The 23,731-nt window shown below is 38.5% G+C and overlaps 1 protein-coding gene across 3 annotated transcripts in view; it reads left to right on the top strand.

The window, feature by feature from the left end:
• The window catches only part of CADM2 (cell adhesion molecule 2), a 431,434-nt gene that overhangs the window by 204,505 nt on the left and 203,198 nt on the right, over positions 1–23,731 (top strand). For 2 of the 3 annotated variants that reach the window (XM_058185212.1, XM_058185210.1), the window contains exon 2: positions 21,239–21,265. The exons of the other annotated variant lie outside the window; for it this stretch is intronic. In XM_058185212.1, the coding sequence (XP_058041195.1) occupies positions 21,239–21,265 (27 nt within the window). The remainder of the gene's footprint in view (positions 1–21,238; positions 21,266–23,731) is intronic. 3 annotated transcript variants of the gene reach the window in all.

Here is a 23,731-nt window from a genome sequence, read left to right as displayed (position 1 = left end):
GAAGGCAGCTGGGAAACGTTGGACGGCCCTGGCTCTATCTCTGCTTCTGATGCAGAGGATCCATCAGAGCCTTCCCCATACTCCAGGACTATCCCAAGTTCCTTCCAACCTCCTCATTGTCTGAGTCTGCGGCCAGCTCTGCTGGCAGTTATAGCCTTTTACTGTGCTGATCACTCATATTCAGGTTCAGTAACAAATAAGAACGATATTACTGACCTTCAGGATTTGAAATTGTACATTGTTTTTAATGTCATGGAAAACTGATTTGAGTTTGTCTTTTTACTTCCATGCAGCAGCAACAACAACTGGTAAAATATGTTATAATTGTAAAAGAATTTCTGGAAAGAAATACTATTAAATCAGTATTTTGTATTTAGGTTTAATAAAATTTTAATATTATATTAATATAAGCCACATCTATATCCTTTTTTACTTTGTATTAAATCAATTAAATATAATATAGATACGTTTAAAAAGAATGGAAAATTGTATAGTTTAGTCATTCGATCTTAAATGTATTTAACTCAATTGTTACTATGAATTTCAGATGAATTAATGTAATATTCAATCTGTATGAGTGGAAGCCATATTTAATATTTGATCTCATTTATTTGAAAGACCAATTTAACTCCATATGATTTTGTGTGTGTGTGTGTGTGTGTGTGTGTGTGTACAAGGTCCCACTTGTCATCTTCAGGCTGGTGCTTTCAGCTTCATGCTTGTGTGAGCGAAGTGTGGTCAAAGCTCGCACAAACACGAAGCTGAAAGCATAAGGGACCTCATTGAGACACCTTTCAACCTTACACTTACACTAGGTACTTTCAACCTTACACAGTAAAAGACCCGACTACACGAAGACCTACATATATGTATGTATGTATGTATGTATGTCTTGGCATTTTCGGGTCTTTTCCCGTGTAAGGTTGAGAGTATCTTGGCATTGTTTCGATGAGGTCTCACTCATCATCTTCAGGCTGGTGTCTTCGGCTTCGTGCTTCTCAAGCAAAGAGTGGTCGGAGTTGCCATCTCTCTATTAATACTGGTGGGGAGGTGGGGAGTGTTGCTGTGAGCGTGTTGTTGGCTCTGTGGTTGCATCCTGATTGGTAGATTGAATGGGTGTTTGCAGATTGGTCGAGGTGGGGAGTGTTGCTGTGAGCGGGTTGATTGGCTCTGTGGTTGCATCGTGGTTGCATACAGCAGGCTGAAACACACCAGGAACACATGACAGGACCTTGGAGTCGGAGCCAAACCAGGGCCCGGGATGCTGCATCACAGACATCTGCTCAAGACATCACATCACAGAACTCCAGAGGCCACAACACCAAAGCTCAGGAACAAAAGACCAGGACCACACCCAAACAGGATGCTACAAACAGCTGACCAATCTGCAAACACCCACCCATCTACCAATCAGGATGCAACCACAGAGCCAACCAACCCACTCACAGCTCACCTCCCCACCAGTGTTTATAGCGAGACGGCAGTTCCGACCACTCTTTGCTCGAGAAGCACGAAGTTGAAGACACCAGCTTGAAGATGATGAGTGAGACCTCACGAAATGTCGCCAAGTTACTCTCAACCTTACACGGAAAAGACCCGAATATGCCAAGACCTATGTACCTATACCCATGAAAACCTACGAAAACATGTGGTGCATGTGTGTGTGTGTGTGTGTAGGTAGGCATATTCGGTCTTTTCCGTAAGGTTGAGAGTATCTTGGCATTGTTTCGATGAGGTCTCACTCATCATCTTCAGGCTGGTGTCTTGACCGTGCTTTTCAAGCAAAGAGTGGTCGGAGTTGCCATCTCTCTATTAATACTGGTGGGGAGGTGGGGAGTGTTGCTGTGAGCGTGTTGTTGGCTCTGTGGTTGCATCCTGATTGGTAGATTGAATGGGTGTTTGCAGATTGGTGGAGGTGGGGAGTGTTGCTGTGAGCGGGTTGATTGGCTCTGTGGTTGCATCGTGGTTGCATACAGCAGGCTGAAACACACCAGGAACACATGACAGGACCTTGGAGTCGGAGCCAAACCAGGGCCCGGGATGCTGCATCACAGACATCTGCTCAAGACATCACATCACAGAACTCCAGAGGCCACAACACCAAAGCTCAGGAACAAAAGACCAGGACCACACCCAAACAGGATGCTACGAAACAGCTGACCAATCTGCAAACACCCACTCCATCTACCAATCAGGATGCAACCACAGAGCCAACCAACCCACTCACAGCTCACCTCCCCACCAGTGTTTATAGCGAGACGGCAGTTCCGACCACTCTTTGCTCGAGAAGCACGAAGCTGAAGACACCAGCTTGAAGATGATGAGTGAGACCTCGTCGAAATGTCGCCAAGTTACTCTCAACCTTACACGGGAAAAGACCCGAATATGCCAAGACCTATGTACCTATACCCATGAAAACCTACGAAAACATGTGTGGTGCATGTGTGTGTGTGTGTGTGTTTGTGTAGGTAGGCATATTCGGGTCTTTTCCCGTGTTTTGGTTTTGGTGTTGTGGCCTCTGGAGTTCTTGATGAGATATCTTGAGCAGGTGGCTGTGATGCAGCATCCCGGGCCCTGGCCCTCGGACTCAGAGCCAGGCCAGGGCCCAGGAGTGGTGAACTCACCAACACAGGATGATGCGAGGCAGCCGACTAATCTGCAAACACCCACTCCATCTACTAATCAAGATGCAACCACAGAGCCAAACAACCCGCTCACAGCAACACTCCCCACCTTGACCAAACTGCAAACATCCACTCCATCTACTAATCAAGATGCAACCATAGAGCCAACCAACCCACTCACAGCAACACTCCCCACCTCCCCACCTCCCCACCAGTATTTATAGAGAGACGACAGCTCTGTCCACACTTTGCTCACAGAAGCATGAAGCTGAAAGCACCAGCCTGAAGGTGATGCATGAGACCTCGTGTGTATGTATGTATATATATATATATATATATATATATATATATATATATATATATATATATATATATATATATATATATATATATATATATGTAGGTCTTTGGTTATTCGGGTTTTCTCCCGCGTAAAATTGGAAGTGTCTTGGCGACGTTTCGACAAAGTCGAAAGCCATCGAGATAGAAAAACGCCCACACAGCATGAACAAACGAGATGATACCTCCCGCCTACCAGCCATTTGGAAACCCACCCTTATTGACAAAGGAGTCCTTAACACGAGGAATGACACCAGACCCACACTCACGAAGTCCACACAGGATGTCACCACCACACAACCACCCAGAAAGCAGACCCAAACCCACACTGATCAGGAAGCATGACCAAGGACCAGAAGCCAGACCGCAGCTGCAACATTAGCCATTTCAAACCCCTCCAATCCATACATGCAGCAGACTGACACCCACTACGAAGATGTAGCACGAACACGAAGCCAAACAGCAGCAGTGCAGCTCACCAGCTCAAATCCCCCTGCAACTCAGACTAATCTGAGCACAACCAAGCCCCCCCCAAACAGGACACACCCCCAGCCAATCAGAGCACAAACCCCCCCATCCAATCAGAACACAGCCAAGCTCCCACCCAATCCTTTGAATCCTTTCCAAAGGATTCAACTTTGCAGTCACTCCCAAATACATCCCCACCGAAACCATTATATGCGGAGTTGAAACCAGCCTGACCAAAATCAACCCCGATGACGCTAACAAAATCAGACTCGAGATCTCCAACATCCTCTGCACCAGCAAGCCACCCAAAAGCAACTTACCCAAAGAGGAACAGACAGCACTACTTAACCTGAAAAAAGATACCAGCATAATAATCCTACCAGCAGACAAGGGCAACGCCACGGTGGTTATGAACACATCTGACTACCAAACCAAATTAACCAACCTACTCCAAGACCCTGCATACAAGCCCCCAAACAGGACACACCCCAGCCAATCAGAGCACAAACCCCCATCCAATCAGAACACAGCCAAGCTCCCACCCAATCCTTTGAATCCTTTCCAAAGGATTCAACTTTGCAGTCACTCCCAAATACATCCCCACCGAAACCATTATATGCGGGGTTGAAACCAGCCTGACCAAAATCAACCCCGATGACGCTAACAAAATCAGACTCGAGATCTCCAACATCCTCTGCACCAGCAAGCCACCCAAAAGCAACTTACCCAAAGAGGAACAGACAGCACTACTTAACCTGAAAAAAGATACCAGCATAATAATCCTACCAGCAGACAAGGGCAACGCCACGGTGGTTATGAACACATCTGACTACCAAACCAAATTAACCAACCTACTCCAAGACCCTGCATACAAGCCCCTAAACACAGACCCCACCACCTACCTAGAAAAACCACTAGATCCAAAATAAAAGCCTCCCCATCAGCGAAGAAATCCAACAAAGAATCATTCCCAGAGAGAAATCATCCAGATGCCCTAAGCTCTATGGCCTCCCAAGATACACAAAGAAGGAACCCCACTCAGACCCATAGTCAGCTCCATAGGCTCACCTCTACAAAACCTAGCCAAATTTCTCGCCAAACAACTACAGCCCTATGCAGAATCCATCACCTCACACGTAAAAAACTCATTCCAGTTCATAGAGATCATAAAGAAACAAAACTTACAGCCCAGCGACCTACTCGTGAGCTTTGATGTCATATCCCTCTTCACCCAAGTGCCAATCAAAGAAGCCTTGACAGCTATCCAAAACAAATATAACCCCCCCAAGCACATCCTAGATCTGACCAACCACTGCCTATCCAACACATACTTCATCTATAATGGACAAAAATACAAACAAGTAGAAGGAGCACCCATGGGATCACCCCTCTCACCTGTCATTGCCAACCTCTACATGGAACACTTTGAAACCCAAGCACTAGAAAAATCTGATCACAAACCCAAACTCTGGCTCAGATATGTAGACGACACCTTCATAATCTGGCCACACGGGAAAGAAAAACTTGACAACTTCCTCACACACCTCAATAGCCTACACCCCAAAATACAGTTCACCATGGAAACAGAAGTTAACAACCAACTTCCCTTCCTAGATGTCTTAGTCTACAGAAACCCAATGGCTCCTAGGACATACCATCTACCAGAAGAAAACACACACAAACCGCTATCTGCATGCACTCTCACACCACCACCCAGCACAGATCAACTCCGTAGCCAAGACACTCATCTCCAGAACAAAATGCTTAGCTGATGAACAACACCTAAAACCCGAACTAGACACTCTCACTAACGTACCAACATCCAAAGGATTCCAAAACAAATAAGATTACCAAACTAATCCAAAAGAACCCCCACTAAAATCCAAGACAGAGAACAAGAAAACGGCACAGCCCTCCTCCCATATATAAAAGGCACCACAGACAGAATCAGCAAGATCCTCCACAAACACAACATCAAGACAGCATTCTGCACAAACAGAAAAATATCCACCATCCTAAGAAACCCCAAAGACAAAATTGAGTTAGAAAATCAAGGGTATATGAAATCCCATGCACCGCCTGCCCCACCACATACATTGGACAAACCAACAGAAGAATAAGTGCACGCATTGAAGAACACAAGAACTCATTCAAAAAAGAGGAACCAACTTCTTCCCTGGTCCAACACTTTAAAGTCACAGGACATGATATTGACTTTAAAAGACCAGAACTATCGCCAAAACTGAACACTTTAACAACAGAATAATCAGAGAAGCCATTGAGATAGAAAACGCCCACACAGCATGAACAAACGAGATGATACCTCCCGCCTACCAGCCATTTGGAAACCCGCCTTATTGACAAACGAGTCCCTAACACGAGGAATGACACCAGACCCACACTCACGAGGTCCACACAGGATGTCACCACCACACATCCACCCAGAAAGCAGACCCAAACCCACACTGATCATGAAGCACGACCAAGGACCAGAAGCCAGACCGCAGCTGCAACATTAGCCATTTCAAACCCTCCAATCCATACATGCAGCAGACTGACACCCACTATGAAGATGTAGCACGACCACAAAGCCAAACAACAGCTATGCAGCTCACCAGCTCAAATCCCCTGCAGCACAGACTAGACTGAGCACAACCAAGCCCCCACCAAACAGGACACACCCCAGCCAATCAGAGCACAAACCCCCATCCAATCAGAGCACAGCCAAGCTCCCACCCAATCAGTTCAAACCCCACTAGCAGTTAAAAGGAAGAAACAGCTGCGATCACATTGCTCCCAGAAGCACGAAGCTGAAGCCTGAAGATGACGAATGAGACTTCGTCGAAGCGTCGCCAAGACACTTCAATTTTACGGAGAAAACCCGAATAACCAAAGACCTACATACAAACACCCATGAAAACCTCAGAATATATATATATATATATATATATATATATATATATATATATATATATATATATATATATATATATATATATATATATATATATAGGTCTTTGGTTGTTGGGTTTTCTCCGTGTAAAATTGGAAGTGTCTTGGCAGCGTTTTCGGCAGTCGTCATCTTCAGGCTTCAGCCGTGCTTCAGAGCAATGTGTGATCGCAGCTGTTTCTTCCTTTAACTGCTAGTGGGGGTTGAATAACTGACTGGGATGGGAGCTATTTTGCTCTGATTGGCTGGTTTTTTTTTGCTCTGATTGGCTGGGGTGTGTTTGTTGTGCTCAATTTAGTCTGTGAAAACCTCAGAAAACAAATATATATATATATATATATATATATATATATATATATATATATATATATATATATATATATGTGTGTGTGTGTGTGTGTGTGTGTGTGTGTGTGTGTGTGTGTGTGTGTGTGTGTGTGTGTGTGTGTGTAGATCTTTGGTTATTCGGGTTTTCTCCCGCGTAAAATTGGAAGTGTCTTGGCGATATATTTATAGTGCTTTTCTGTCAAAGCACCTGGTCTGCCCAATATTGAGGGAGCATACTGCTTCCCTTTGGCCTTTCAGGAGTGAACAGATTGATACAACTGCCTAATATGCAGGCAGCTCAAGTTCGAATCCAAGTAAGGGTATGGCTAGCTGATTAGAACTAAATAGCTTGAAATAGATCTATACTAGTCTCGCTTTATTTCTTTATCATCAAAACACAAATTTGGATACACACACACACTTCTTATATCAATCCAATATATACGGAGAATTCCACTATGTGAAAGAGAACATATTTCTATAACATTTACTTTAATCCAAAATGCTAAATATTGTCCAAAATATTTAAGTAGTCCTCCCAGTTTTAACTGTATTTTAACTGTATTTTAAAAGGTGTTGTTTTAAACAATATAACACAACTATAGTGTAGCTAATTGCCCTGAGCATTTAGATATGGAAATAAATATAAATATGAATATATCAATGATTTCATTTTAACACTTTCTGGTTCTTGATGGTGTTCTAGAAATAACTGAAATCTCACAGAAATATATTATTTTGAATGGAAAAAATTACAAATCCAGGCACATTTAAATATAAGAAATAGCCCTAAAGACTATGTAGAAAGGGGATGTTATTTGTCAGCCTAGTCAAGAAGAACATTCATTAGTACTAGCTCTCTCTTTATAGTAAAAGTTACATTTACAGAATATTGCAAGTCTAAAAGTACAAAGATTTCCTTCTGAAATATTTTCTTGCCCACATCTCTTCTGTGGGCTCAACTGCCATTTTTCTGATTCTTGTCTAGTCCCAAGATAATTTCCACATATCACATTATTTTACATGAGCATCCAAAGCTTGGCGGGAGATAGTGTGGAAATCCTAACAATATCTGGACACTATAGGCAATCATCTGTTTTAGCTCAAATGTTATGGAATGTTGTGCCCCTAGAAGTACGCCTAACACCTTCTCTATTAGCCTTCTGCAAGTTGATTAGAAATATTTGAATGATCAATGGAAGTTGATTTTAGTTGTTGATTTATGGACAACTATTTACATTGAATTTGTTATTATAGTTTGTCACATAGTCAGTCAGATGTTTAGACTGGATTTGGCATATTTGTTCACCTATTGAGTCTTTCCAAAGGACCTGTGACAGGTAGATATTGTTGTTTAATAATGTTAATAGTATTGTCGCAGGATGAAAGCTATTCTAAGTATGTTCTTGTTTGCAGGCAAATTTTTTTTTTTAGATCTTCCAGCCACAATTGATGCTACTTTGTCATGTCAATGTTGCAATCTTCATGTCAGTCTGCGCAATCTTCTTACAATAGCTAACTAGGTGATTCACTGTTTCTTCATATTCCTTGCAGAAACAGCATGTGCTGCCTGTTGCCATCTTTTCAATCCTGTCTTTGTATGCATTTATTTTTAAGTTTTGGGTGTTGCAAGTAGAATTAGCCCTTCAATTCAATTTTCAATTTTCCTGCTATTAGCCATTGCTAGGTCTTGTTATTATCTGTTTTGTCTGCCATGTAATACTTTGTCTTCCCATGCCTCATTTGAGTATTTAATTTATGCTTTCATATAAGCCAGTTTGGTTTTTTCCAGTACTCAGTATGTCCTTCTGGTATATTAGCTTCAGTGCAACTCCTTCACTATCATTCATATGTTTTTCCAATAGCCATTTTTCTTCCTCAATCATCTAATGTACTCGCAATAATCCACACCCACCTATTTTATTTCAAAATTAGAGCCTGTTAAGATGGATGTGAAGATGAAAGGCATAATTCATTGCCATTATTTTTCTGATTTTCCAAACTATGACTTTTAATTCTGTTTGAGTCCAGTTCAATATCGCAGTAGTGCACCTAATGACTGAATTATTCAAGTTTTAATTGTCCTGATGGCCTTTATTCCTCTGTGTTTGGACTGTAAGATCTTCTTCAGTCTCTTGATGTATTCACTTCTGACCTTGTTCTTGATTTCAGCACGCTTGATGTTGTCAGCTTGAAGGATGTTGAAGATGAAGACCTTCAACCTCATTTCCAACCCTATGTTATCCTTTGTTATTCTTATTTTCCAGTTTATGCTTAGTAGTTTGGCTAAGATCTCAGTTAGGCTTTCCTTTTATGCACATAATTAACATTTTAAAAAATAATATATATAATAATTATTTTCTTGGTTGTTTTGATTTGTACTGTTTTTCTGTAGATATCAGCAGCCAAGGCAGCTGCTTTGGAGCCCAGTAAACATCAGAAAGATCCTATCTCATCCTTCCAAGTTTCCAATAGAAGATAACATCATTAGCTCAGGGCTGGACTGTAGAATACTTGGGACATTTTGAAGTTGGTTCTTTGCTTGCAGATGTTTTATTAGCCAACTAAGTAATATAATCCATGTGAGTGAGTATGGGGTTTGCTACCTTTTCATTTATAGTAGCATGCCCTCCCACTTGTGATCAGGGTGTAATTTCCTTCTTAAAGGACCCTTGATTAGATTGTTTCTTTTTTCTGCATGATTGGTTCTTTGGTGTTATGTTCAGATCTTTTTGTTTCATTCTTAGAATTTTAATGGTCTTTTTTGAATATTGGTTTATCTTCATGAGTCTAATTTTATGAAAATTAAAGATCAAAGATTTTCCCCACAAATAATTATGTGAAGTATGAAGATGCAGTCATAGAGTAGATGCACAAGTTTGGTCATTTGAAATCTTTCTAAAGAGATTTGAGTATCTATCTATACGATCTTTTATTGTTTCAGACATTTTCTTTTCTCTTCTTTTGGTTTTTGTTTTGTACCAAGTCCATCACCAACCGAAATCTATGGATTTCCAAAAGCTTGTGATGGCCAACCAATATTTTGTAATGACATCTTTGCTGCAATTAAGATATGTTTTCTTTAAAGTACATTTTCTTATATGTTATTTTTTATTTTTAATCTAAAAAATTGTTCAATGATCTGTCTCAAGGCTTCACTCATTTTTGATACAGTGTGACTGCTATTAAACCCTTCTATTGATGTTTTCAAAGAAACATTCCTGAATTATTTTTACACTGTGTTCTTTAATACTTCCACATTTGAATTATCATAGGTAGGTCCCAGTGTTCTTTTAGATAATTAAAATTTCTCTTTATCTATATCCAAGTTATGTCTTTCATATCCCAGAACACAAGGATGTGATTTCATTTATGTTGCTCCAGGGGTCTAAAGTTGATAATCACTTTTCTACATCTGCCTTAATCAGTGTCTCCTGCTATATATGTTACACATCTCTTATCCAGTGATTTATTTCATTAATATTCACAAACTCAACCATGAGTAATAGTTCTATTCCACAGGTTATCCCCCACTGTATTCTTATACAGTAGACACATTTGCTTTCAATTTGTCTTAATTTCTCTGGCACAGAAAACAAATTTCACCTTCATTATTTGTTTGCATTCAGTATTTGCATAACACTGTAATATAACAAAATGAAACTATCCTGTAGTAATAAATTATCTTTGTTAGTTTAACATCAGGACAAAAGTTCACAAATTAATTAAAGTAGAACAATATAGGTTTATTTTGATGATACACCTTTGCACCTCTCCAAGCTCCCAAACTTATCAAACCACCTCACATTTATTTGTTAAAGAGAAAGTAGAAATTTAGTGCCTATGATCCTTCAGAAGTTTTTGAACTACTGAATTTAGCCATGCTGATTAAGTTCTTGGAAAGTTTAGTTGATCACCTCTCTTCTCCATTGCCTTTAAAACGTGCTTGCTTTGTATGCATTTGATTAGCAAAATAAGAGATAATGCTGTCATCAACTACACACTATTATTGTTTAATTTATACTTTGACATCTTTTACTATACTAACCATTTATTAGACAGCAGTAGAAACACTTTTATAGCAACCATTTTATAATAGAAACAGATGTATGAAAATGACAATAAGAGATTATATAATATGTGAGATGAGGTTTTTAGATTATTTAAAATCCATTTTAAAAATACTACTTTGAGTAGTATTTGAGGTGCACTCGGGTAGTATTTGAAGTGCACTCAGAGGTTTCAGTTAGTCCATAATGCAGCTGCGCAGGTGATAGAGGGAGCTTCGCGTAGCTCCCGCGTAACACCGCTCCTGCGCAGACTGCACTGGCTACCTGTGGCCTTTCGGGTGCACTTTAAGGTTTTGGTTACGACCTTTAAAGCGCTCCATGGCTTAGGGCCTGGGTACTTACGGGACCACCTGCTGTTACCGCATGCCTCCCACCGACCCGTACGCTCTCACAGGGAGGGTCTTCTCAGGGTGCCGTCCGCCAAGCAATGCCGGCTGGCGGCCCCCAGGGGAAGGTCTTTCTCTGTGGGGGCTCCCACACTCTGGAACGAACTGCCCCAGGGTTTACACCAAATGCCTGACCTTCGGACCTTCCGCCGCGAACTGAAGACACATCTTTTTATTTGCGCAGGGCTTGCTTAAATTTTACTGATTTTTAAATTTTTATTATTAATTTTAAGGGTTTTTTAGCTTTATATATTTTAAAGTTTTTTAGGCCAATTATAAAATAAGTTTTTTAATCTGTATTTTAAATTGTATATTGTATTGTCTGTTTTATTTTGGCTGTACACCGCCCTGAGTCCTTCGGGAGAAGGGCGGTATAAAAATCGAATTAAATAAATAAATAATAAATAAACTACTTTGGATTATATAAAACTTAATATTTTATGTACTCCTTGGCTGTTACCATTATTATTACTTCTACAATTATTTTGCTATTGTTCTAAAGAACAACTTTTATTCTGAAGTATTGTGGGTTGAAATAGAGTAGTCAAATGTAGTTATACACAAGTGTAAATGAACAAAAGCTGACACAGATTATACACTGTACAAATTTAAACACAATGTCTTTCTTCATATTGTGTACATCCTTACTATTTAGGTAACAGTTTTTAGAGATTCAAAAGAACAAAAGAATGAATATTGCAGGTGCAAAGTTTTGGAAACCATTTCAGATAGCACTTCATTTGGCAGAAATAATAGTTTCCAAATGTTTCATATACCCAACTAACAGTTTCTCTATTCTTAATTTAATTTTCTAATTTTTAACTCCCTACTCTTTCTTGCAAAAGTCTTCTAGCTCAGAAATATTATTAGTCCATTGCATGCATTGCATATTTGTGATGTCCCCACAGATATTCAATTATTTTCAGATCTAGGGACTATGAAGCAAATTCCCAAACCACATAATTTCTTTCTCATAAGTACTTTGCCTAATTAAATAAATTATTCTTGGTATCTGTACAATACTTTCTGACCTATAGGATCCAGTTGAATTTCTCTTGCTTTGGCTAGGAGAGTTTTTGTGCAGTTCACCAAATGCAATTTTTTTTTATTGGACTCACAGCCCCTTCTCCAATTACTCAAAGCCTAGTACTCATTTTCCATTTTAACTCCTGTTAAAAGTTCTACATAGTGTTGTCCTTGAAAAACATTAAAAACATTGAAAAACTAGCCCAAACAGTCATAGGGGAGTCCTAATTTATTTGAATGATCCCACTGGTTCAAAAGCTGCATTGAATACAATTTGGCTTTCTCGATGTAAATCAAGTTGTTGGTTCTCACAACAATTCCAAATATTTATATGTGAATATAGCTTTCCCTATATGCATCAGCCCATCCAAACATATAAAATTTGGGGTTTCTGAGGCCATTATTTATAATATTATTTATTAGCCACCAAAAGACTTCAGGAATGAGCAACATAAGCAAAGTAAATAGAAATAAATGAATAAATTATTGGCACTTTAAGGCGTGGGTTTTATACCAGGTTACAAAATTGCATAGAATACTAAATAGATGTCAATAATATTGGACTATATATTAAATTAAACACCTGGTTTGTTTGTTAATTAAATTGTAAGTAGGGCTATTTCATTCAAGACACAGAATGTTTTAATATAAGTACTGAGAACACTGCCATAGAGTTTTGTGAAATTTTAACTTGGTTTTGTTTTCATTCATTTTTTAATTTGAGTAATTTTAAAAAGAATATATAGTTGTTTTTAGTTTAATCTTACTTGGAATAAATTACACTTTATTTTCTGAATAATTTGAAATGTGAATATAATGGCTTGAGAAAAGTACAAATGCCACATATAGCAAATTTGACAATATATTTGCTGAAGAGAAGGCTCATGGGATATTTAGAACACATATATGAAATTTCATGAATTATTTATTATATTATTAGAAATCTACTTGAACATATAATAATATTTTAAGGAGGTAAGTGTGATTCTTGGCAAGTTTGTAAAATATGCCATGCTATTTAATCAGGACCTCCTTATGAAACGTCTATTGAGGTTTTTGCTAGAGAGATGTCATATTACACTTCTTTTTATAAGGAAAGCCTAATCCATTCATTGTTCTCATTTCCTTTAGGTTTTGTTAACTACCTAAAAAATTGCCATATTTATGTATATGCTCAATACAAAATGTATGCTATGATTATATTAGAATAATTTAAAGTCCTACCCCAAAATAATAGTTATGCAGTTGGTTAAATATCACTGAGCATATGTTCATAGTTGCAGATGGTTGCAAACAGGTGTCATTTGCTTTCAGTCACACACAGGCGTACACAGAGACAGATCCACACAAACTCACAAGATAGATCTGTTTCAATGGAACTATAGAATGATCTCTCCGAAACAAAACTGAACTAAGTTAAGTAATATCTATTAATATTTTCATTGTATGTTCTTTTGTAATGGATTTGTTGTTTTGGCATGGTTTAGTTTCCTTCAAGTAGTTTTCATGATTAGAAGACTGGGGAAATGCCACATCCTGTCAGAGTTGCCAAGAAACAAGTTAGAGCTGTCAACACGAATCCATTCATCTGCATTTTAAGCAAGTCTTCAGAGTTTCCCTGTACCCTTAAATGAATGAATAGCTGCTGTTGTGCTGTGTTGAGAGTTGATTCAGTTCTCTATTGTGAACGTTATATAAAAGTAGAAAAATAAAATTTATACAGTAAGTTTCAGAGTTTAAATTACCTAGTGACTACTTCTAGTGTGTTTAGGAATATAAATAATTTATTTTTTGGGGGAAAAAATTGCATCATATCTTGTGAATTTCATGTTTCTTAAATACTTCTCATGAATGAATTTTTTTTTTTTAACTCTATGTTACACTGAAATCATGCACATTGAGAACTCTCAGCATTTATTGCACAGTCAGTGCATTATACTTCCCTTCTTTCAAAGAAATGTATAACTTATTTAAGAAAAAAGTACCATTATTTAGAAAACAAGTGGAAATGTTTTGTCTTTTGAATAAGAATTTAAAAATATACAAATTGGTAAAGGTACCATAGTAGGGTAATTGGACAAAAAAAGCAGAATCCAAGAATATGTGTTAAACACTGGTCACTTTGAAAAGGTGGAAATATAAGACCATACAAATCATTTTGTGATCAATTTAAAGCTGAAACCAATGAAAATGGTTTTTGTATCTCCATCGTGCATGGCTGAGGAAGGTCTGTACCTATTGTAGAGGATGTTTAACACCTTATAACTACACAGATGGTATTAGTGGCGATCAGGGCGGCGAAACATAATTATTTCTCCGCACTTATCACATCAGCAGATAATCGCCCAGCCACCCTGTTTAGGGTGACCCGCTCCCTGCTTATACAGGAGGCTCGGGAGGACCCCTTACAGGGGCGTGCTGAGGATTTTGTACAGTATCTGTCCGATAAAATCGCTCAGATCCGGGACGGACTGGACACTGATTGGATAGATCCGGTTGGGATGGCTTTTTGGCGAAGGTTGTTGAGAGTATGGTGACATATCAGCTTCCTCAATACCTGGAAGAAACTTGTCTATCTGGACCCGTTCCAGTCCGGTTTCAGACCCGGATACAGCACTGAGACGGCTTTGGTCGCATTGGTGGATGACGTCTGGAGGGCCCGGGACAGGGGATGCTCCTCTGTCCTGATTTCTGTTAGATCTCTCGGCAGCTTTTGATACCATCGACCATGGTATCCTGCTGCAGCGGTTGGAGCGATTGGGGGTGGGAGGCACCGTTTATCGGTGGTTCTCCTCCTATCTCTCTGACCGTTCGCAGACGGTGTTGGCAGGAGGGCAGAGATCGACCCCAAGGCGCCTCACTTGTGGGGTGCCTCAGGGGTCTGTTCTCTCGCCTCTCCTGTTCAACATCTATATGAAGCCGCTGGGTGAGGTTATCCGTGGTTTCGGGGTGGATTATCATCTGTACGCTGATGATACTTAGCTGTACATTTCCACCCCGAACAACCCCAACGAAGCCGTTGAGGTGATGGGCCAGTGTCTTGAGGCTGTCCGAGTCTGGATGGGGAGGAACAGGCTCTGGATCAACCCCTCCAAGACAGAGTGGCTTTGGGTTCCGGCGTCCCGGTACAGTCAGCTTACACCATCGCTGACTGTTGGGGGGGAAGTACTGACCCCAAGGGGAAGAGTGCGCAACTTAGGTGTTTTCCTGGACGATTGGCTGTCCTTAGAGGAACATTTGAAGGCCGTCGCCAGGGGAGCATTTTATCAGGTTCACCTGGTCCGCCAGTTGCGCCCCTTCCTTGACCGGGACTCCTTACCAGTGGTGGGATTCAGCCAGTTCGCACCACTTCGGGAGAACCGGTTGTTAACTTTCTGAGCAGTTTGGCAAACTGGTTGTTGGAATAAATCATTAGAGCAGAGAACCGGTTGTTAAATTACTTGAATTCCACCACTGCTCCTTACGCACGGTCACTCATGGGCCGGAATAGCTCAGGCTGTTAAGAAGCCTGTTATTAGAACACAGTAGCCTGCAATTACTGCAGGTTCAAGTCCGGCCCAAGGTTGACTCAGCCTTCCATCCTTTATAAGGTAGGTAAAATGAGGACCCAGATTGTTGGGGGGGCAATAAGTTGACTTTGTAAAAATATACAAATAGAATGAGACTATTGCCTTATACACTGTAAGCCGCCCTGAGTCTTTGGAGAAGGGCGGGATATAAATGTAAACAAAAAAAAACCTCACGTCCTCGTCACTTCCTGCCTGGACTATTGCAATGCTCTCTACATGGGGCTCCCCTTGAAGAGCACCAGGAGGCTCGATCTAGTCCAGAATGCGGCCATGCGGGTGATAGAGGGAGCACCGCGTTGCTCCCACATAACACCTATATCCTGCGTGGCCTACACTGGCTGCCGGTGGCCTTCTGGGTGCAATTCAAGGTGTTGGTTACCACCTTTAAAGCGCTCCATGGCTTAGGACCGGGATATCTACAAGACCGCCTTCTGCCACCGATTACCTCCCAACGACCTGTGCGCTCCCACAGAGTGGGCCTCTTCAGGGTGCTGTTGACCAAACAATGTAGGTTGACAACCCCCAGGGGGAGGGCCTTCTCTGTGGCAGCACCTGCCCTGTGGAACGAGCTACCTCCGGGGTTATGACAACTCCCGACCTCCGGGCCTTCAAACGTGAACTGAAGACCTTATTATTCCATCGAGCTGGACTAGCCTAAGAAATATTTTAGTGAAATTTTAAATGGGTTTTAAATCGGTTTTTACCGTTTTAGTGATTTGGCCATCAAATATTTGGTTTTAATTGTTTTTACATTGTTATTTATTATATTGGTATTGTGTATTTTAATATGGCTGTAAACCGCCCTGAGTCCTGAGGGAGATGGTGCGGTATAGAAATTTAATAAATAAATAAATAAATAAATTATGTTATTTTGCTGAGTTAGATAATATAAATACATTTATCTTCTTATTATAATTTATTAATTTATAAATTTCTTCTGTAGTAACACAAATATATTTGGTCCTCTTATCTGTGATGGCGAACCTATGGCACACGTGCCACAGGTGGCACACGGAGCCATATCTGTGGGCACGTGAGTGTTGCCTTAGCTTAGCTCCAATGCACATACATGTATTGGCCAGCTAATTTTCGGGCCTTCCGGGCCCACTGGAAGTCAGGAAACAGGCTGTTTCCAGCCTCCAGAGAGCCTCCGGGGGAAGAAAGCCTCTGGAGCCTGGTGAGAGCGAAAAACAGGCCTACTGGGTAACCTTTTTGCCATCGCATGCCAAAAGCGTGGGGAGCATGGGAGGGGTTGCATGCATCCGGGTGGGCACGCGGGCTCCCCAATGCTCTCGCTGCTTTTGGTATAAGATGGCAAAAAGGTTAGCCATCACTGTCCTATATGTTCTGATTAATAGAAAGCAGGTAAAATAATTACTGCACAGATTGATTCTTGAAAAATCAATTTACCTGTAGCATTTTACCAGTGCAAAATCAGTAAAACATTAAATGCTGAAGCCATTATGATCAGGGAACAGCAAATTTTACATAGTCAGTTGTAACTTACCAGAAGTAAATATATTTTGCTCAGGCCACAGAAGGAAAGGGGATTATTTTGTTCAAAATACATGCCTAAAAGTGGTAATTCCAAAATGCTTTTATTTGTCTGTACAGTTTTGAAAGTTGATTTTTAAATAAAAGTTTAAAAATCTATATACACTTGTGCTGATCAGCTTTGGTGTGTATAAAGTGAGTACAGATTGAACATGTACACAAAATTCAGCAGGCTATCAGTTCACAATATTATTACTTCCTCCAGTAATCTCTATGAATTGTGTTTTTTTTTGTATTGTTTGGCTCTTTTGGATTTTTGATTATTGGTTCAACCTTGTACCTTGTGCATTGCATAAATGTGTGCTTTGGTTTGTAGAACACATTTAAAAATAACAATAAAAAAACCTTCTGGCCTGATTGTCTGCTTAATATTAGGCAAGAGTTTTTTTATCAAATTCTTCTTTATTGTTGATCCATAATACATTTTGCTGCAAAGACAGGTTTGACCCCTTTGCTGCAGTTCTTCTATCACTAGCATTTCAAGTATTAGAAAAGCGTTATTTTGTTCAGCATAATACATTATTACTCTTTTGTTCTTAAGCACTTACAGTACAACACAAGAGATCATTACTAGGCAAGAAAGTATGTTTTGTGTTTCCCAGGGAATTCATTAAATGTTTTCTGAGAGGATGTACTCCTATATTGGTTGCATCTTGTATGAAAGATGAAAAATACAAAGGGCCAAGCTATCTCTTTTCAAACAGCTTTCAGTTATGAGACCTAAAGTATAGCTCAAGGGCAGATTGTAGTTCTAATTTGAAGTAAAGGAGTTTTCTGTCAGCAAAGAATTATAATATATAATTGGTCCTCAAGGTTTTGCAACACAATAAGCTTTTAAATCTTACCATTTCCCAAGACACCTAAAATTGTTTCCAATTTCCAATTTTCCTTCTAATTAAGCTGTTGTAGAAAGTTAGCACTCACCCCTCTTCTAGAAAAATGAAATATTTTGGAAAATATTGGTTCCCTGGATGAGAAATGGAGAAACATATTTTAAGGACAAAGCAGCTCCCTGTAGCTTCCTGCCTCCCCCCACCACCTTTGTCAATGGGCCATTAAGGCCTCAGCCAAGCTCACTCTTTCCCCCCACCTTTTGTCAATGGACCATCGTCTGCAACACAATAGGACTCATCTAGCAACAGAAACTCACCACATGGCAAGGCTCAAGCAAGCTTGAGAGACAACCTACAAAGTTAGCTAAGACCCCTAGACCACCTGGGAGTTTGACAACCAATCAGGGTACATTTCTTATACAGGAACAGGAAACACCAAGGTGAAGCCCCACAGAGAGTATAAACTCAGGCACTCAGCATCTTGTCTTTCCCTTCTCTTCTGTCCTTCTCCCTTCTTCTTCTTTTCTTCTTCTCCTTTCCTCTCTGGTTCTTCACCCAACACCTTGAAACATGTGATCACCTTTTCTGTTCAGGAACTCAAGCCATGTGATTCCTGTCCACCATTAAACCATCTTTCCAAGCAGTCTCCATGTTTCCATGTCTTTTTCCCCACTTGGAACTGAACCCAGATGGACATTTCTTCCAACACCACAAAAGCACAAATCATTAGGTGCTTTGTTTCTGCCGAAACATAGTTGATCCAAAACTTTCAGAATTTCAGAGTTGGTTTTCTATTTTGTGTACACTTCTAATGTTTGGACATTATAAAAGTGATCTACTGTTAACATGACTAGTTTCAAATACTTCAGTTTTGATTTGTTTGAAAAAGAATTTTCTAAGCGTATTATTTTTATTGCTTTCATCTTTCAAAAGTGATTTGGCAAAGAGAAGAAAACAAAATTTCCCATGAAGATTTCTAACTTTTTCAGTGAATTTTCTTTGATTTTAGCCATAAGCACTCAAAATATGACATATAAATTCAGCAACATTGTTTCCAAAAATTAACATGAATACTGTGTGAGTATTAACGAAAAAAGCATGAAATAATCTACAATATGATAAATGTAAATTGCAAAAAATAATATATTTTATATTGTAATATATATAAGAATAACGAGTCATCATTTTCAGGCTACAGCATGTAATTGTCAAATTGATAACAATCACACTGTTTAACAAAGCAAGGTGTTTGATATGTGTATGTTGTTCTGTGAGCAGTCAGATATTTTCTGTCTGGTCTTCATCCGAATAGAAATATGCAAGTTTTTAGGTCTATGCATGAAATAAAAGAAACCTGCTTCCCTACATATACTCCTCTTAGCAATATATTTCAGAATGGCATGGCCTACAAGGATATTGTTTCTATGGATACATGATGAAGAAATGTCACATTTGAATGCTGACCCTCCCATATAACAAGGTTTTAGGTGAAATATTTGACAAGGAAGCCCATGAAAAATCGGCTGCTATAGTCATCATCATCATCATAACTACTACTACTACTACTACTACTACTACTACTACTACAGGAAAAAAAATTGGGAAATGGATACATTATAGGCAGAACAATAGAGAAGGATGTTCTGATACTTAGACTTCAAACAACCTTTCAAAAACTTCCTAAACGAAGTTACCTTCCATGGAATAAAAGTATTGTGTTGTCATAAAATGGTATCAGGTTGAAAGAACAAGACAGAGCAATGAATAAACAATTGTTGTGCTAAGTGAGATATGCAGAATGCCTTCTGGGTGTTGGAATAAATGCTTATGTTTTAAAATCTACCTACTGTAACTATGAATAAATACATTACCTGGAGTCACCATGCTTAATGTTGATAAAAATGATACCATGTTTACTGTTCAGTTATAAAAACAAGAATAAAGTGTTTGTAAAACACTCTAAAAAGATCTGTACAAACTGGGTGAAAAGGCTTCAAAAAGATAAATACAGTTTATTGTATAGATGTATAAAGTGGTTCATGCTGGCACAAATAATATAAACGACATATAGATCTAAATGATACTTGACATTGACTGACCATGAGAAAATCTTGTAAGAATTGTGCACAGTTAAAAAAGCAGAGTTCCATATTGTGTTAAAAGTGGTATTAGTGATCAAAGAAGAGTTCAGCTTGTATAATAATCTATTTCATTTTTCTCCCATTTGGCTTTGTGCCTAAGGCAGGATTAGAACTCAGTCTCCCAGTTTCAATATTATTATAATTTGCCCCAAAATTCATAAAGGCTTTTCTTCTATATTTTAATTATTCATAGAAAAATTTGCTAGCATTTTCATTTAGTTTCCATATTTTGTTTTGTCTTTTAGAAATTCAGAATAATGTAACTTCTTTCCCTTTCAATTTAGCAAGGTCCCCAACTGTATTTTGTGAGCTGATCTCAGGTTTTTTTTAAATCATCCAATTAATATCATCTTCATGATTGTTTTCCTGACTATCAATAAATCATTTTTTAAACGTAAGATCTATGAGGTTATGAGCATATATAGAAGGAATAATATAAATATCAAAATGTTCTGCCATATAAGATCAAAACCTTATAAAAGATTTTATGATTTTAATGCTTTTAATGCATAATCCACATGATTATGAATTAATCCAAATGAGATGGGTAGCAAATAAATAAATACATAGATAGATAGATAGATAGATAGATAGATAGATAGATAGATAGATATAGATAAACTGAAATGTTGATTTTTTTAAAAAAAGGTAAATAATTTAAATTATAAATTGTATGGCAGTTTGATGCATAGCTAATTGCAATTACTGCTGCCAGTCATCTATTTCAAGTAACATTGGCATCAATGTAGAATACATAATTTAGACATCCTTTATTTTGGTAAATTATATGGTGGAAAAAATATGCATTGTGACATAACACAGATACTGTATTTGAATCTAGCTTTTACTAGTCCTATACCATTCATACAACTTTCTCTATACTTTCATCAGAACTTCTGACTAATCTCTATCTGTTCTCTTCTCCTCTTGCAATCTTTTCCTTGGTCCCAGTGGCTACTACAAAAAGCAAAGCTAAAGGTGAGTTTTCATTTCTATGCCTGATTTGCACTGCATGTGTTTTGCAGCACCTATTCTATTATGATTGCAATTAATCATGCAAATTTGCAAAATTTGCATATATCAATAGATTTGCATGTTTTCACTGGAAATTTGAAGGCATGGATATTCCCCTTTAATTTTCGATTGAACCTTATTTTGCATTTCCGTTTAGTCTTTTGAGAATAATTAAAAGTTCTGAATTGCTAAGCAATAATTGCATCTCAAAATATGCAACTTGTTTTATTTCTAGGAAATTGCTACCAAGTTAGAAGAATTAGATTGCAAGAAAAGCATGACGTCTATCTTATTTGTATAACCTTAAAGTTTATGCATTGTTAAAGTTTATACCCCAAATATTCACAGCTGCCAGGTTTATTAAATATCATTCCTAATTCAATAAATAAATATTTCCATTGACTTAAAAATGACAGTGCATACTAATAGAAAAAAATGAAACTGAGAATATGAGCTGAATGCCAAGCTATTAAATGAACATACATTAAAGAAATAACATTTGTCTTACAATTTAGTTTACAAACTTAGCTTAATATTCCCAATTTAATTCTGCAACTTCTTTGTGAACCATTATATTGCACTCTCACCAAAATTTTCTCTGTTTAACAATGGTTACTGTTGATGGAAGAAAATCCCACTATATTTGATGCTTCTTTTTCTCTCTTATTAAAACCTGATGAACTGAGCATAGTAATGAAATTGACTTCATTGTAGAATTGATAATGGTTTCCGTTTACTTTCTAATATTAGATATTTATAGTTTGCCTTATCAGACTTGGAACATAAATGGAGTAAATATTTATAACCTTAATTATTCTGCTTTGTGAAATATAGAAAAGCACTTCAATAAAGGTTTAAGGTTTCCCCACTCCACTTATGAGTGACTCAAGGGGCAGGTGCTCATCCCTGATTCTTAGCCAAGGGACCCTGCATTGTCTGTTGTCTTGAGAGATACAGAAAGCAGTAACATTGGTTCCTATTTATCCATTCGCATTTGCATGCTTTTGAACTGCTAGGTTTGCAGTAGCTGAGGAGAGTAAGGGAGCTAACCCCATTGCACAGCCCTCGGATCTCAAACCTAGGCTGTCAGGTTTCCAGCTGACAAGCTCAGCATATTAACACAATAATAATATGGTAACAATGGCTGTGGCTATTTTCTTATACCTCCTTCCAAAGTGATACTGAATCATCATCAACAACAACAGCAGCCACAATGACAATACATAAATTTTATTTGTGCTACATAGGCCAATAAATCCAGTGGTGGGATTCAGCCAGTTCGCACCACTTCGGGAGAACCAGTTGTTAACTTACTGAGCAGTTTGGCAAACTGGTTGTTGGAAGAAATTATTAGGGCAGAGAACCGGTTGTTAAATTACTTGAATCCTACCGCTGAATAAATCTGCTTTTGTCAGACACTCCCTGTTTAGAGCATTGAAGCTAAACTAAATTTGCAACTTTGTTTCATCTCAGTATAGTGTTCCAAAACACAGACCTCTTCTGTTTGATTTAGATAGTTTCAGCTCCCTTGCCTCCCACAGCCATTCCTCATCATATCTTATGGATAATAAGAATGATACAATTTGAGCTTCCAATTCCAGATAGTCTTAACTAACCACAAACAGTCAAGCAGAAAGAATTTAGAAGAATGTTGACATGTGCTCTGTTGGGAGAGTTAGATGATACGAAAACCTTCACTTAATATGGAGACAGATGGAAAGTTAAACAACTACAGGACATTAAGAGTTTCTCAGCCATGTATTAGAGAACCAAGGTAAAAAACCAACCTAAAAGAGATTTTATTGATTATAGTTATTGTCACATTGTAAGGGCTTAAACAAAAATGAGAATATGTTGTAAGAGAAAGAAAAAAGCTTTAGCCGTTCAAAAATCTTTTCTGTCTGATGCCTCTGCCACCCTCATCTTGCTTCATGTAATCCGATCTCTGAGTGGATCAACTATGAATTGTGAGATTTATTTCAAGGTTGGCTGATTCATGAAGATTTTAAGATATCTTTTCCTCCTTTTCTTCTTCCTTTACTATTCCTCCTTCTCTGTCCTTTCTTAAATATACCAGGACATGGCAAATCAGAACTAATTGCTCAGTTTCCAGGAGAGACAGTAACAGCTTAATTTATGTACACTTTTTGAATTTTAGTTAAAAAAACATGCCAAAAGATTAATCTTGACTTGGTGCTTTAATTTCTGCACCTATCCTACTTTTTAAAAAATGGAAATTTAATGTGAATGTAACACATTACATTATGTATCTGACACAGAAAGGAAGCAATGAGAAAGTGGTAAATAAAAGACATACATTCAGAGGACCCCTAAGGCATTAATTTATTAGAGATATCCCTGTGATATCTGGTTAGATTTTTAAGGTCCAGCCTGCAGTAATCAACTTATGTATGAAGACTGTTAATATGG

This window comes from Ahaetulla prasina, chromosome 5 (assembly GCF_028640845.1).
Source record: "Ahaetulla prasina isolate Xishuangbanna chromosome 5, ASM2864084v1, whole genome shotgun sequence".
NCBI lineage: Eukaryota > Metazoa > Chordata > Lepidosauria > Squamata > Colubridae > Ahaetulla > Ahaetulla prasina.
The sequence above is the reverse complement of the archived record's forward strand: the minus strand, read 5'-3'. Positions and strand labels throughout refer to the sequence as shown.